This window comes from Anomalospiza imberbis, chromosome 24 (assembly GCF_031753505.1).
Source record: "Anomalospiza imberbis isolate Cuckoo-Finch-1a 21T00152 chromosome 24, ASM3175350v1, whole genome shotgun sequence".
In the NCBI taxonomy this organism is placed as follows: domain Eukaryota; kingdom Metazoa; phylum Chordata; class Aves; order Passeriformes; family Viduidae; genus Anomalospiza; species Anomalospiza imberbis.
This window is the reverse complement of record NC_089704.1, coordinates 2,887,070-2,903,712: the sequence shown is the minus strand read 5'-3', so window position 1 is coordinate 2,903,712 and position 16,643 is coordinate 2,887,070. Positions and strand designations below refer to the sequence as shown.

The 16,643-nt window shown below is 49.9% G+C and overlaps 1 protein-coding gene across 8 annotated transcripts in view; it reads right to left on the bottom strand.

Annotated features, from left to right (window-relative positions):
• LOC137462053 (protein CEPU-1) overlaps positions 1-16,643 on the bottom strand; it is a 357,852-nt gene that overhangs the window by 27,445 nt on the left and 313,764 nt on the right. For all 8 annotated transcript variants that reach the window (XM_068172041.1, XM_068172044.1, XM_068172043.1 and 5 more), the window contains one exon: positions 59-184. In XM_068172041.1, coding sequence (XP_068028142.1) covers positions 59-184 — 126 coding nt within the window. The remainder of the gene's footprint in view (positions 1-58; positions 185-16,643) is intronic.

The following is a 16,643-nucleotide window of genomic DNA, read 5'->3' as shown; positions in this document are numbered from 1 at the left end:
CACTCACAAAGAGTGCTGTGCCCTTCCCAAAATATTTCTGGTAAGGTTTGGTTCTTACCTTTGGGTGAGATGTGTCTCCAGGTGATTGTTGGGTCTGGCCTGCCCGTGGCTATGCAGGTGAGGCTGACGTTGCCGCCCTCATTGATGGAGATGTCAGAAGATATCTCGGTGATTTTTGGAGACACTGCAATGATGCAAAGAAGAGAAGAAAAATGAAACTGGTTCTGCTTCAACTCAAATCTTAGACTGTGGGTGAATTTCCATCCTCCCTCTGCTTTGACAATTTTTGCAGTAGCCCATCAGTCTCATCTGACTTGGCAGGAACAAACAGGGAAAAGAGGGGGCAGAGAAGACACAGCTGAAGTGGGAAGAAACTGTAGCCAGAGGGGATTCAGTCATTTTAAGGAAGCTTGAGAAACTCCTCCGTGGTGTGAGACAGTACTTCTTCCTACCCCACTTCCAGCATTCCTTGTGTCCTCCTAGCCATGACAAACCCTTCCCAGCAGAGCTGCATCTTCCCAAGAAAACACGAGTCACCCCCTTCAAATTCCTGCAGCTTTTCCTGCAGCTGTGCAGGCTCTCTGCCAGGCCCTTGTAAGCACAGGAGCACCCAAGAGGAGCTGGGCATGAAGAGAGAGTCTGCTGAGGAGCCTCTAAGGTCAACAACCCTGCAAAGGGAGGGAAATTCTGTGGGGATGAAAGCCATCCCCCTGCAGCGGCACTGCCACCCAGAGCACTCAGGAATGAGTCAGATACAGGGGGTCCAGGCCCCGAAGGGGACACAGGTACAGATGAGGAGGAGGCTGGGAAGGGATGAGGAGCAAGCAGGGAGCACTCAGCTCCTGCTGCTGCATGAGCAGAGGACACGATGTGGCTGCTGGGGAGGGCTGGGAGATCTTCTGGTGGGGATGTAGGAGGGAAAACCACCAGCTGCTGTTATCAGCCTGCACCTGCAGAATATAATAAAGACTGTCACCTTCCCAGGTTTATTTCCAGGCTTTCTCCAGAGCCTAGCAGGCACTGGCACCCTGCTGCAGCGCTTTGCAGGAGAGCCACAAATCACCTGCACCTTCCACCCTTGCTGGGAGAGCCAGATTCATCACCCCACTTGGGGCTGCAGCCCAACACCCCAAATCCTGACTTGGACCCCAGTCCCGAGCCTCCCTTCCCTGCCTCTCCCCACCTCCCACACCTTCCCGGGCTGCGCCAAGCCGGAATGACTGCAATGGCCTTGCACGCAATGCCTCTGCTGCGCAGGTAAGTAATTTATTGATCCGTAAAGCACTCCAAGACGCTCTGGAAGGGATTATGTCATGCCAGTGCCGTGCAATAAAATAAAAAATGATGGATTTTTTGTGAACATGATGGTGATTTAGGGTTTGTAGTTGGAAGTGTAGTTAAAGTACATTTTAAGTGGAAATCAAGGTGGGTAATGAATTATTCTCTGTTTTGAAGGGCTTCTGGGAGTTCATTTTTTTGCTGCTCTGGGCACGATGGCTAATCTGCTAATCATGCACTGGAGAACAACTCTGGATCAGCTGCTCCCAAACAGAGGGGGCTCTGGGGCAGGACATTGGAGGGCACAAAGACAACACCTAAAGAAATATTAATATGCTTCAGTGTCACTAAAGGGATAGCACACTCCTCATGGGACCACTCAGAGCTGGGAATGATCTGCCCATGGCCAGGTCCATTGAGGAGATGCAATTAATTACAACATCATCATGATTTCCCCACTGTGTTCCTGGTGAGGCTGGGACTGCCAGCCAGGAAATCTGTGTGTGCTCTAAAAACACAGAGCGTGTGGTCTCCACAACAAAAATAGGACAAGGGGGGTATTACCATTGTCATTTTGGAGAGGTGGGAAGAGCCAGGCAGAGGCACAGTGATCACCCACCTTTGCCTGGGAAGCAGCAAGAGCTCCCAGCTCTAAGTCCTGAAAAAAGGAAAGCAGTATCCATCATCTTTAATGCATTGTTTGCTGCATCACAGAGGAACCTTTCTGATGTTTTTAACTGCTGAATCCACATCGACCCAATTCAGCTTGTTTTGCAAGGGCTTTAAAAAAAACAAATCAGACTTTACACTGCTACTCTGGGACTGCACAGGCCCACTTGCACCCACCCAGGTGAGAGGCAAAAATCAACTGACCAGGTTATAAAACATAATTAAAACAATTTAAACTTGAGTTTGATGGGTAGGACAAAGGGGAATGCCTTTAACCTGAGGAGGGTTGATCTAGAACAGGTATAAGAAGTTTTTTACAATGAGTGTGGTGAGGCCCTGGCCAAGGTTGCCCAGAGAAGCTGCAGCTGCCCCATCCCTGGAACTGTTCAAGGCCAGGCTGGACAGGGCTTGGAGCAGCCTGGGGTAGTGGAAGGTGTCCCTGCCCAGTGCAGGGGATGGAACTAGAGGGTGTTTAAGGTCCCTTGCAACTCTAACCTTTCCATAATTCTATAAAAAGCAGCTCAAACTGCTAATGTGACAGGGGAAAAGTTCACCATACTCTGGCAAGCTCAGGACACTTTGAGGGAGATGCAATTTACTGTGCCCCATCTGGAATGAGAGGAGGCAAGAACATCTGGGAAGCGAACCAGAGAAACTTCACTGAAGCTGTTAACTAAGTCTGGAATTGTCTATGCAGTGGTAGGATTTAACATGGTGATTATTGTATGCTAATTAAATATTTGAATATTTTACTGCACAAACTATTCCAAATGTTTTTCTAGAGGCACAACAGGTGTATTGTAAGGCTTTTGCCAGACTAGGGAGGTAAATCTTAATAAATAAATGATCCAAGTATATATTTAATATTATTTAACAGTCGCTAGCACTTCCATTCCCTCTGCATTAAAGGACTTCCACCAGCACTTGGCATTTCTGCAGCAGTGGGGCAGAGGAGACATTTCCTGTGCCGAAAGCAGGATGCAGATGGAGCTGTGCCCCTTTGGGAATGAATAAATAAATAAAGCTAAGTAAATGCAGGCTTCCCAGGCGGGAACCCTCTCCTTGCGGGCAGTCCTTTTGTGTTCAGCATCTCTCTCGCTCAGAAGTGATTAAACATGGCAGTGTTGGCCAAGCTGCTCCGGTGACACTGCACAGATTTCCCCACAGGCAGGCTGGTGCTTTATTGATCCAACTCTTTCTTTTTTCCCCCTTCATCTTTGCCACGGTTCTGGGGAAGGTCTCTGGGTGCTCTCAGCCCTCACAGGTGTCCAGGGCATGCCCCCAGCTTGCCCCAGTGTGGTGCCCACTCGCACACAAGGAGTCCCTAGGACAGAAAGCAGCTTGCTTAAATATTTAACCAAAGCATATGGTGAGCTCCACGTTCGAGGGTGTTCAGGCAGGTGATAGATGCCTTTCTGGATCTGAGCATATGTGCCTGCCGACACACATCTATTCCCTGGCGCACAGACACCCTCCTGCCACTGGCACAGACGATATCCTTGCTCTGCTTTCACCTCCAAACACCCGCTCCTGCCAGCACAGGTGTGCAGCTCACAGATCCCATGCCTGTATCCCACAGCAGTGCTGCACACAGATCTTCACATTCTGGGAATGTGGTGGGGCTCCCCAGGCATTTCTGCCACCTCCTCTGCTGCCTCTCCCATGGCACCCACTGCAGTTCTGAGGCCTTCCCTGATTTTTCCTCTAGCTGCCTTTTATAGCTCATGCAAAACTGCATAAACATCACCAGCTTTTCCTCCTTGCTTGGGCCCTGCCACCTCCATTTCCATCATCATCACCTCCTCTCCCACCTTCCTGGCATGTACTGACTGTGCTGCTTGCCTGGGCTGTCCTGCCCCTGACCCCATGCCCCCACCTCTGTCTCCTGACACCCCAGCACCCCAAATTTCAGCCACACATCAGGCTGAGTGGAGGGTGCATCTGGAACAACCTTTCCACCTCAGACTGGCAAGGGAACTTCAAATCAAGTTGCCTATTCCTTCTTCAAGGAGCAATTGCATTTTTTTGCCTTAAGCATCCCCTTTATACCCAGTTTTGGGAGCCAAGCAAGTAGTGTAGAAATACAGCTGTGACCTTCCCAGTCCAGCAAATCCCTTCTGGTGTGGGAGTGAGGTAGAGCAGGTGCTTGCCCCAGCCAAGGGGTCTCAGCCTCTGGCACAGCCTGTGAGAGTGTGGCTGTCCTGGTAAGCCCAGCCCTGCTTCCCCTTCATAAAACATGCAAACCTCCATCTTCCAGCACGAGCAACATCTGCTCCAGATCAAAGGAAACAACAAAGAACAACTATAAAAGTGTCTGCAAGAAAGAAAAAGAGGGAGAGTCAGACTTGCGTTCTGCAGGCGATCTGTGATGTGCACTGGCAGCTTCCTGAGCATCAGCCTGACGCTGCTCCTGCTTTTCATAACAGCTTCTTACTGCTGTCACACTCAGACTTCCCTGTGTTTTACAGAGTTTGCTGCCATGGGTCCTGCCGCTGGGATTCAGTGAGGGGGAGTCCTGGCTGTCCTATCCCTGCTCACAGCAATGCTGAGTCAAACCCAGCCCAACCTCTGGCAACCGAGGGTCTGCCAAAGGCAGGGACCCAACACCCAGCCCCAGGACTCCTCCAGGTTGTAACCAGAGCCTTTTGTAGCTGCCAGGTCAGGAGAAGGTGCAGTGCTGGCTGCCACAGTGCCAGGCACCTCAGTGGTGCCTCCTCCCTCCTTTGTGTTCCAAAGCTTTCTGCCTCCAGGGAGCAAATTGAGAGCCCTGCGCCTTCAATTACAGGTGTATTATAATGGGCTTTTAAATCAGTTTGTGCTGCTCTAACACAATTATAGTTAAGAGAAAAGCAGAGAGGGCTTTGTCTTTCTGTCATACCATACTTCCATCATTTCATCCTTCCTTCATATCATCCTTCCATCATATCAGGAGCTGTTTTGAGCCTGTCCAAAGGTGTGAGGAAGGGCAGACACAGCCTCAGAGCCTGCTCAGTCACAAAGGCTTGTACACAAACCCTTTGTGGGTGCCTATCCTGCTTCCCAGGGCTGTCTGGACCCTGGGTTGGCACCACCACCCCCTTCCCAGGTGCAGCACAGCTTCGCTGAGCGACTGATCCCCCTCTTCACAAACCTGGCAGCAGCCAAAGCCATGAAGAAAGAAGGCTGGAAACAAAGAGGACATACATAACGACCTTAATATGCAATTAATAAATAACTAATGACAATTGCTCGTTCTAAAGCGAGGCGTAATGAGATGTGTCATACGGCACCGAAATGTGTCTAAATGATTTCCCAAATAGGTAACGGCTCCTGTTGCAGGGAAGCTTGGAGGACACGAGATTTTTTTACGCCCGTCTCTGCAGCAGGTTATACAGCACAGCATCATAATAACTCAGAGGAGGAGGGGGAAACAAGACGTTCCCAATCATTCATTAGTAAAGTATTTGTGAACGCGGGTATAATTCACCGCATAAACAGCAGGGTTTCTGCAGACAAACTTTATAGCTAAGTGCCAAAAGGGAGCCCAATCTGATTCCACTTACGACAGCATAAATCAGCACTACTACTGCAGTCAACAAGGGATACACCACAATAAACGTGGCACAATACGAGAGCCGGGGCTCAAGCAAAAGTATTTTTCTCTGATTTCTGGATGGGTCTTGGTCACGAGCCTGGATCAAAAGCAGCTCCCTAAGGAATCAGGGTGCTGCCTCACCAGATTAACTTTCCTGTTTTCAAGACTCTGAAGGGATCTGCATCATTTTTCCTAGCAAAAAAAAAAAAAAGAAGAAAACACCTAACACCGAGCCCCACACCTGTGGGGAATCAAACCAGAGTTTCTTTGCATGGCTAATAATAAGCAGCTTTAAGAGGAGGCAGAATCCCTCTGTTAGATTTGGGAGAGTTCTGTGTTCATGTTACAATGCCCAAAGGAAGATGTGGCACTGCTCTGGACTTTGTTGCCTCCTTTAAAATGAGTCTAATGATGCTGAGTGAAAAGAAAACAAGAAGAAATATATAAAAGCAAAGTTTTTCCATTATTATCCATGAAGAAATGCAGCCAAACAAGGAGTGTTTGGCAGTTCAGCTCCCTGTCTAGACAGATCTCATTTTCAACTCCACACACGCTGCATGGATCTAGTTTCCAGTTTTTGCACCCTGAGCCACCTGGGATTCCCCCTGTAAGCCAAGCAACGCCTCATGAAAGGCAGAAAATTGAAGGATCTCGAATTCTTAAGACACCTGCATCATTTTTCTAGCATTATTGACACCTCTCCTCAAGGCACGACAGCCTCTCTCACAACTGCCTCCACGGTGACCATCAAAGTGACAGTGACACTGTCACACCCTGCTCAGGGGACACAGGGTCCCCAGTTCCTCTTGTTCCACTGGGTACCAGTGAAATCTCCATCAGACCCTTGGGAAAATCCCTGTGTTGGGACGAGCCAGAGCGTGCTGACAGCACCCCAGAAAGTTTGAACACGACTTGTGCTTATTAATACAAAGCTTGTCAAACCCATCACCTCGAAATGCTGAATGTCTTTATTAGATTCCTTTATCTCCCCCCAAGATCGGAGGGACACGACGAGATGATTCTCGGCGGAGATGTCATCATCCAGAAACTAATTAAAGGCTGCGCGGGAAGTCGGGCCATGCACACTCTGGAGAACAAAATGCATTAGCAACCCGAGTCGGGGAAAATATTACAAGTGAACTTCAGATCAGAAAGGGCGAGCAAGGGATTTCACAGCAGCTCTGCTCTCCCCATGTTTCCTCACACTCATCCCTACACTCCCTCGTCCTTCATAGGTGACCCCAGCTTGGGGCTGATTAGGACCAGCCTGGGACCTGGGGGACACAGGCCAACAGGGGATCCTTTCCTCCACCCTGGGAGAAAAGCATTATTTGTGGAATTTCCTTTATTTTTAATAATAGAAAAGCATCCTTGCGGTGGGTCAATAAGTGCAGAGAAGGATGGATGGATGCTGGCTCTGCCAGAGTGCTCCTGGCAAAACCCTTGGTCTCATTTGATCTCATCTCTCCATCAAAGTAATGACAAGAATTTCTCATCCTTGCAGGCTCATGAAAAAGACAACATATGAAATGATAAGATACCCAGAACCTATGGCCACAGGAACTGGATGTGGGGGCATTTCTTCATGGGGACAGATGCACAGATCTAGTTTAGGACATGCATCTCCAGTGGATGTACCTGCAAACAGCCCTTCCCAGTAAACCTGGAGTCTCCCGTTCCAACAGACAGCAAATATCCATGATATTGCTCATCTGATCCATCAACACACTCTGTCCTGCTACATTCTGCACAAACCCCCAGCTCCCCTCCCCACAGCCAGCCAGAGTGGCCATGCCCCACCCTCCTGCTCCCCACTCTGCTCCTGCAGAGCAAGGGGGGCTCTCCCTGTCCCCTCCAGCTCTCTGTCCATGCAGAGTGGGCATCACGCCAAGGGCTGAGCTTGCCGAACCGCCCCTGTGCCACTTTACTCCTCAAAAGGGACCTGACAGGAACAAAGGAGCTCAAACATCCTTTCCAAAGATAAATCAGATGCTCTAATGCAGCCTGCATCTCCAATGAATATAGGGCAGGTGTCTCTGAAGTGAAGTATTAGTTAAAATGATGCTCTTTAAATTACATTTCGGCTATTTCAGGCAGACAGGTTGTGTGTGGGTTGGGCTGGGTTTTTTTATGATCTATCTAGAGGCTTAAAAAGACACAGAGAGAAATAAATCTCCCTTCCATTAAAAACACACTATGCTCTTGCATATTTGTTCTTATCTCTGCGCTCTCGCTCTAGTGCTCCCTCTCCCCGGGCTGGAGCACAAAGTAAGTGTTTGTGATTACACTTCCACCCTGACACTCAGCTAATTCGAGGAGCTGCCAGCCTGTGCCCAGGCAGAGTGCGCGGCTCGCCCGCCCCCACAGGAGGATGAGCTGTGCTTCCCCAAATGCCTCTCTGGACTCAATGCCTTTACTTCAAAAAACATTGAGATTCGTGGTGTTAATGTGAAGCCATGCGCAAGCCCCAAGTTTTGATTGAGTTTATTTGGATCTTCTGAGTCTATCCATGCCCTTTTTGTCTCATTTATCTATTTACATCCCTCCATTGCCAGTGCTGCCTGTTCCCAGACAGCCCCTTTCCTCCCATCCTTCCTGAGCTCCAGTTCTTCCAGGTGCCCCTTGTGCTCCAGACAGGGCTTTTACTTCTGCTTGGGTTTCTTCCCATCTTTGCCTTTGACTCCAGTTAAAAATTAATGGATCAGGCAGGGAGCACAACCCTGTTATTGTCTGATTAAGTGGTCTGGAGGCTGCTACTTATGCCCAGATTCTGTTTGTCTGGGAGAACAGAGTGGGAGAACAAAACTTGTGAAGTGGGAGAACAAAGCTCATAAAATGGAAGGTCAGCAAGGTCTAACAGTTCAAAATGAACCACAGGTGAGGTGATCCATGCCTCCATGTGCTGCCACTCCTCCTATCCCCATGGGAGCACATCTCTTGTGACTCATCCATCACTCCAACAGAGGCATGTCTACCATCCCAAAGATGCCCTGATCCATTCCTTACTCCTCTTAGTAATTTCTTTACATCCTTGATTTTTCAGGCTCTCCTTCTTGGACTCCAAGAGCCCCTCAGCCTTCCTTACCCCTCCCATGGAATATTTCTGGTTCCTCATCCTATCCCAAGGCACATTTCTAGGCACACTCACAGCTTCCCCAAGCCCAGGGGACCAACTCAAAGCTTGGCTAAAGACGCTAAGAACAAGCAGGAGTGCAAATACCGATGATCCAGAGTCTGTGGGATGATGCTCACTGTCCTTCCTAAACCTTCAAATGTGGTTTATCCCTATCATCAAAACTCTGGGAGATAAAGGAGTGTTTTTATTCCCACTTCACGGATGGAGAAATGGGAGCCAAAGATCAAATGGGACAGGAGTGCCTGTTCAGATCAACGCTCTGCAGCACCTGCCTCTCAGGCTCTGTGGAGCTTGGAAAACCACGTTAAAAAGGCACAGGGAGAGTGAGGGCGGCTGCCAGGGCAGGTATTTCCACTGGGCTGCATGGAATGAGAGCTCCACAGTTAAGAATCAGTCATTAGACCACAGAGACACAGCTGTGTATCTCTGTACATAAAGGGGCAATTAAAATTCCAATCCCCAACTTCAACCCAACCAAGCAACATTTGAGAGAGCGAAAGGCAAAGGAAAAGGAGAGAGCGATGGTCCCACAAGGGAAGGATATTGATGCGCCTGGAGAACGCGGGGGCTGTTCTCCTTTCCCATTAGGACTGCTCCTTCATTTCCTGTTTCTCCTAAACAAAGCCCTCGAGCCTTCTTCTTGGCCACACTCGTGCCTCCGAGAATGCCAGAAAAGCCACAGGGAATTATCCCCGCCAGAGCATTCTTAATTTCCCTATTTGTCTTCTTAATGCCCAGCCTCATCACCAGCACCGTCTATTCCCCATGTGCTCCTACTTTACATGGATGGACTATTTTTACCCCATTCTTCCTATGCCTCTTTTTCCTCCCATTTAATCATTTTGGAGGCTTTTTATCCACACTTTCCTTTCCTTTCTTTCCTCTTTCCCTTTCATTTTTAATACCTGTGGTTCTCCGATTCAAAATCATTACTGTTTTTAACTTGACTCGAGCCTCTTAATTAAGTTACTTTCCATTATTTTTTATCTAGTCCATTTGTCTGCATCCCCCGCACCCTCCCTAATTCTCCCTTTCCTCCCCAAGGCAGGCTGGGTATGAAATCTTACATTTCCATTTGGCTAACAATCACTTTGAATTTTTAAATGCTATTAAATTGGATCACACCAGTCACTGGACCGGAGTTGTCGAGCTGTGATATTTACTCGCGCCAGTCAAAGGGAAATGAAATTGTGGCGGCGCAGGGGGGAGGCGATGGGGGAGCACAGATTTATTCTGCCCGCGGTCCTCGCAAACAGGCACAATCCCCTCGGATTTCTGAGCGAGTTCAAAGGAAACTCTCACGCTCAACCATGAATGTATTGTAATGTCTTTAATAAATCAATTACTTGTTGGCAGGGAAGTGTCACTGCATCTCCAATCCTTGTAATCACCTCAGCCTTGCTGTGTTTTAAGTGCGGAAAGCCCATGGAGGTAGACGGGGAGCCAGGAGCGTTGTCGGCGTAGGGCAAAGCATGGAAAGCACCATTTTGTCTTGCCAGGAAAGGCCAAAATGTGCAGAAATTATTTGCATCATGTAAAAACACACACACACAGAGTGAACCCCAGCTCCAGGATAAGGACACCACGGTGCTGGAGGGACTGTGTGGGGCTCATCCTTCCCAGGGCAGCTCCTGGGGTGCAGGAGCTTGGAAGGAATGACCACAGCAGGTTCTTCCTGGGAAATGCCCATCCCAGGAAATAAGCCTGTGGTGAAGGGAGCAGCTCCTGCTCCTTCCTGCCCAGTGCTGAGCAGGGGTATATTGCAAAGCAGTGTTTTCCCACTGGTCCAAGAGCCAGACAACCTTCTGCTGCACTAATTCAGACCCTGAGTTTTGTGCTTCTGCTCCAGGAGGGTACCATATTTCAATTTTACTAAAAGAGGCCTTTTCCACTTAAAAATTTACTAAAGGGAGCAAGATTTGATTACAAAGCAGCCCTGGCAAAATCCAACCCATCCTCCTCTCTCTGTGCCGACAACATCCTCCCCTCCACAACAACAATCATCTGAGCACAAACAGACAACAGAGCTTTTCAGAAAGTAATGAACTCCGGTCGGAGCCAAGGCAGGAAGGGTTTAATGTTCAGCGCAGAAAGCTTGGCGAGGCCATCAATTATATAGCCCTGCTGCTGAAGGAGCAAAAAAAAGAGAGTATTTCAGACAGACTCGGCCAAAAAGAAAAGATAGGGAAGGAAATCACTGTGAGAGAGATTTAATTTCACAAGCGGGAGAAGTGTTTGCAAAAGAGGAAGAGGATCAAAGGCTGAAGCTCTCGGGCTGGCTGCGAGGAGGAGGGATTACAAGGACAGCAAACCATGGAGGAGACATCTCTGTTGATGCCTTGTGTCAATGCTGGGCCAGGCAAGCAGAGCCTGGGGCACAAACTGGGAAGTCTGTTGGCTGTGGGGGCCCAGTGGGCAGGAGACGGGCAGAGAGGAGGGTGGATTGAGACCTGTTCATCTTATCTCACACAGGACAGCAAACCAGCGCAGGGTCTGTGGCTTCTCCTGCCTCGTCCCAAATCCTACCCAGGAAATTATACAAGATGCTACCAAAAAGGAGAGCTGAAATCATTTGGGCATCTCTACTACTGCGACCAGTAAGCCAGAAATGAAAAATCACAGAATCCCAGAATGGTTTGGCTTGAAAGGGACCTTAAAGGTCATCTCATTCCCACCCCCTGCCATGGACAGGGATATCTGCCACTGTCCCAGGTTGCTCCAAGCCCCATCTAGCCTGGCCTTGGACACTTCCAGGGATCCAGGGGCAGCCACAGCTGCTCTGGGAATCCCGCGCCAGGGCTTCAGCACCCTCACAGGGCACAATTCCTTCTGTGTGAGGGTGTGGATCCACCTAAAACAACAAGACTTTCCCCACCCTGTCTCCCGCATGCAGTGGGACCCTGCTGATCCCTTCCAGGAATCCAGTCATAGATTAAGGAAAAAATTCACCTCCTTTCTGGAGGACAAAGGTGGTTTCACTGCTGTCTCACAGCAGGCATGAAAAACCCAAACCAGAAATATTTCAAGACTACATTTCAATATCTTATTTGAACAGCCACTTTTCCATATCTTTTACAAAGATCCTTGCCTATTTGTTTTCCACTTCCAGTTTCTCATTGTCTTTCTAAATCTCTTTCTTCTCCATTGCACAACCAGAAAAGAAAGGAAAATAAAATCACATCTCTCCCCATGTTTCAATGCAGCTCCTTCTTCCCATTTTCCCCCTCACCTCCAAAACCCAAGGAAGAACAGTGTGAAGAAACCCACATTTTCCACCCAGTTTCCCCCTTTATGTCCCAGTGACCTCCCCCCAGCATGTTTTCAAGCCTGGCGATATATGCTGGAGGTTCTCTAGCTCTCGGAGGTGGCAGAACCGGGCAGCTTTTTGGCAGCTGTTCCCTTGGCCTCTCCTTTATCTCCAGCATTGTGTTCACATCTGTTTCCCCCTCTGCCTCTTTCCCTGCCGCTGGGAGTCTGCTTTTAAATCACTGCTCAGCACAGCAGCTGCCAGGCACAGGTTCCATGCCCCGTTTGGATGGGGGATCCAAAAGCCATTTGCAAACCTCCCTCTGCCTTTTTTCTTCTCTAATTTTCTTAATTTTTTTTTTTTTTAATCCTCCTGAACCTGCCAGTGCTGCCACACTGCTTTCCCCTCCTCCCTTTTGGCTGCAGAGCTCTCTTGGCTCTGGAAGTATGTTCAGACACCTGGTTGCTGGCAGCATGGGGTTTGGCAGCAGCTGGCAGCGTGCAGCACTCCGATAGGGAATGGGAGGAGAGCAGGGCTCATGGTGGGGGTCAGAGCTACCCACTGTGGCAATCAAGGAAGTGCTGGTGGCCACTTGCACTGCTCCTGGCTTGTTGGTGGCTTTCTACCATGCACATTCATCTGACTTTGCCTGCATCTTTGGCCAAGGCCATTTTTGGTTTTGCAGAGGATTTGTCAGGTAAAATAACACAGATTTGTGCAGCATCACTCCAGAGCTGGGAACCATTAAGGACAAGGCATTGCCATCTGTGGCTCCCGTCCTCGGCAGTCCTGCTCCCAAGCAGGGCAATTTTGGCAGAGCAAGGCAGCAAACCCTAGGGAGCAGAGCCAGGCACGTGGAAGGCTGGATGCCTCACTGCCACCTTGCCCACGCAGTGGCTCCAGGCTAAATTCCCATTCCAGATTGCAATTTCTCTGTGCTACCAAAAAAAGAGAGGGCTATATCCTTCCGGCAGCCAGTCATGTACAAAATTCCCTGAAAAAACTTGGCTGATTCCTCCCCAACCTCCTTTCACTCAAGGTCTGTGCAGGATTGCAGGCCAGGATCCCCATGGATGTCACCTTCATGGCAAAGACTACACCAAACAGATAAAAATCCCTTGGGAAGAGCCCTTTGCTTCATCCTCTGACTCCCCAAGCCTCTGCAACAGGTTTTTGCTTCTGGACTCGCCTCCGGAGAGACTGGCCAGAAAAATCAGTTCTAAAGGCCAAAAAGAAGAACCAGATTAAAGTATCAACTCTGAATTTATGCTCAGGACTTAAGGTTTAATAATGCAACAGAAAATCAATATTTAATAAAGCAAATGATGGAGAAAAACAGTGAATGGGAGATGAGCTGCTGCTCATGTTTTCAAACATGTAACCCCCAGAGGAGTGGGGTTGGCAGGATGGATGTGGTACCAGATTGCCACAAAGAGCTGGCACACAGGACGCCCCAGGTCCCAGTGATTCCAGCTCCAGTGTCAAGGGGAGCTCACGGGTCTTTTACTAAAGGACAAACAAGGAATTACTGCTGTGGTCAGAATCCAAACACTCATGGAGAGAGATCAAATGCTGAGGCACGAGGGGAGCTGAGCAGCTGCTGCACTGAGCAGGCCCAGACTGGGGCTGGGCTGGAGGAACACGGGCAGGCAGCAACACCCCCAGATTCAGGTGCCAAAGAGCTGTCTGGGGATGGAGATCTGAGAAGATGGGAGGGAGCACAAGGGCTAAAAGCAGAGCAAAAATTCCTGTCTGCTGAGCAGGAGAGGAGGTGGATAGTTCAGGTGGGCAAGTGGGCAATTAGGGCACTAAGCATGGTTGGCAGGTGGGGTGACACAGCAAATGTGCATCCCTGAACACAGCAAGCACACATCCTGGGCATGGCAGGAGTGCATCCCTGGGAATGGCAGACCTGCATCCCTGGGCACAAACCATACATCCATGGGCAAAGCAAACCTGCATCCCTCAGCATGGCAGGAGGGCATCTCTGGGCATGACAACTGCATGCCTGGGCACAGCAAGCAGACATCCCTGGGAACAACAAGAGTGCATCCCTGACCGTGGCAGACCTGCATCCCTGGGCACATCAAGAGTGCATCCCTGGGCACAAAAAACCTGCATCTCTTGGCAAAACATGCACATCCCTGAGCACAGCAAGAGCTCATACCTGGGCAAAACAACCATGGATCACCGGACACAGAAAGTGTGCATCCCTGGGCATGACAAGCATAAATCCCTGGGCACATCCCTGGGCTTGGCAATCGTGCATCCCCAGGAGCCCTGGGTCTGGGCAGGATGAGGGAAGCTCTGTGATGCTCAGGACAGATCAGCAGCTCTGCCTCCCTCCCCTGGAGGCTGGAGAAAACTGCAGCGAGCCCCTGCATGGCACAGAGATGACACCTGTGCCTTGTCCCCCCACTGCCTTTCCAGCTGTGATACAATGCTGCCAGCTGGGAAAGGAGGAATTTTGCCCATACCCATGACAACGATGGCAGGTGCTTCTTGGGGTACATGGCTTAGGGTGCACAAAGATCTGTGCCCCACCTCACAAAGTCTGGGGGCTCTGGATAAATCCTCTAGGCAAAGGAGACTCTCACTTGCACAGAAATCAGTGCCCTTGGATGAAACCCCTCCTCTGGCACACTGCGTGTGCCGGGTTGTCTGCCTGGCCCTGCAGCACGGCAGTAATTTGTAGCTTGTGCTGGGATCCTTCACATTGAAAGATGACATATAAATATAAAACGTTATCACTCCATAACAGCCACATGCTATAAAACGCCAGGCAGAAGGATCTGGAACTAGATGGAGGCAGTGCTTTAAATCCTTTCCTGCAGAGTTACTGCCGCTAAAACAACAGACCTGCTCCAAAGAGCTCCAGCAACGGAGGGAGAAGAGGACAGACCCCGATAAAAACACCACAATTGAGGAATTAGATGAATAAGTGATGGGATTACAGCATGACCTCCCCATGTTGACAGCCCCAGGGTAGCAGTAGCACCGGCGCACCAGTGACGTATCCTCCCATTCATCCCCTGCTGTGATTTTCGGCAGATGCTCGGTGTTCCTGTAGTAACAACAAAGCGGCGGTACCAGTGTTACACTACAGCGGGCTGACTCTGCTCCCGCGGTTACGATAACAATGCTGTTACTGTAGTAACATTACAGAGCCGAGGTCTCACTGTTCTACCCTTAATTTTATTGTCGTAAGATTAAATTGCAATAATGTTATTGAGCTGCCATTAGTGTTGCCATGGCAACAATAACATTAAGGTAGCGTTATCGCATTACAGTGGTCCAACGGTTCCACCACAAATATTTTAATGTAGTAAAACAAAAGAGATTACTGCAGTAACATTAAACTGCAGTGACCTCATTAAACCCCCACTGGCTTTATCACAGCGCTCCTCTGGAAACCGCACGCAGCACTGGGAGATGCCCTACGCACATCCTGGGTGCTGCTGTGCCACCCCTTTGGCTGGTAAATCCATGGGGAAGAAAGGGGACGTGCTGCACATCTGGACAGCCTCACACAACTCCAGTCCTCCCTGCCTGGAGAGCTGCCGGCATCGCGTGCCGCTGGCCCCCGGATTCACCCGCTCCGCAGAAGGGATTAGCGGAGTCACTCTTGAATGGCTCTGGGTGAGGCGGGTGACCTCTTCCTGAAAGCCTTTGGAGAGGTTGGGTGAATGGGGCTGCTGGGAGCTCGCGTGCTCAGAAAGGCTCAAAGAGGAGCAGACTCTTGTTTTCTAGAAGAGGGGTGATGCGAGCGTGACCTCTGCAGCTCTGAGGGAGTAGCAGAGAGAGTTCCACTGAGCTCTCCTCACTGCCACAAAAGTGCACACAGCTGAGCCAGGGAGGATGGAAATAGTGGAGCCACGGGGATGTTAGAGGTGGGAATGCCCCCAGCACTGAGGCACAGGACATCTGCAGGGGACCACAAAAGAACTCTGTCAGTGCTGCTTGAGGGAACCCAGTGACAAACAGGACTAACAGCATTAGCACTTCACTGGGGACACAAACAGGAATTAGCCACAGCCTGGATGTACGCGAGAAAGAAAAACAGGAAGGAAATGAAACCGGTCTGTGTGTCCTGTGAATCACTGGATCTCCCTTCTCCTCTGCTCCAGTCTCCTGCCAATTATTTCTCCTTGGGAACAGGATACATCCTCCCATGACTCTGGCAGTGCCTGGCCCACTTCATTGCTGGGGTGCCAGGCAAGCCTGAGGGGAAAGGTTTGAAATTGAAGAAGCTTGATTTAGAGTAGATACAAGGAAGACATTTTTTAAAATGAGGGTGGTGGGGTCCTGGCCAAGGATGCCCAGAGAAGTTTTGGCTGCCCCATCCCTGGAAGTGTCCAAGGCTAGGCTGGACAGGGCTTGGAGCAACCTGGCCTAGTGGAATGTGTCCCTGCCTATGGCAGGGGATGGAACTAGGGGGCCTTTAAAGTCCCTTCCTACCCAAACCACTCTGGGATTCTATTACTTCCCTTCATCCCAAACTCCCTATTACCTAGTTGCCCTCCTTCTAACAATGTTAACTCAGTTGAGCACTGTTCACCTCTCCATCTCTCCCTCTCTTTACACCAGCGGGCTCATCCACCAGCTCCAGGATGGAGCAGCATGGTGGGACACACCCCCAGTGGGATGCAGCATGCCTGGCTCCCTCCAGCAGGAGCAGGGACATGAAACTGGGGCAGCCTGAAGCTGCAGCAAGGGCAGAATGCGAGCCCAGAGCAAAC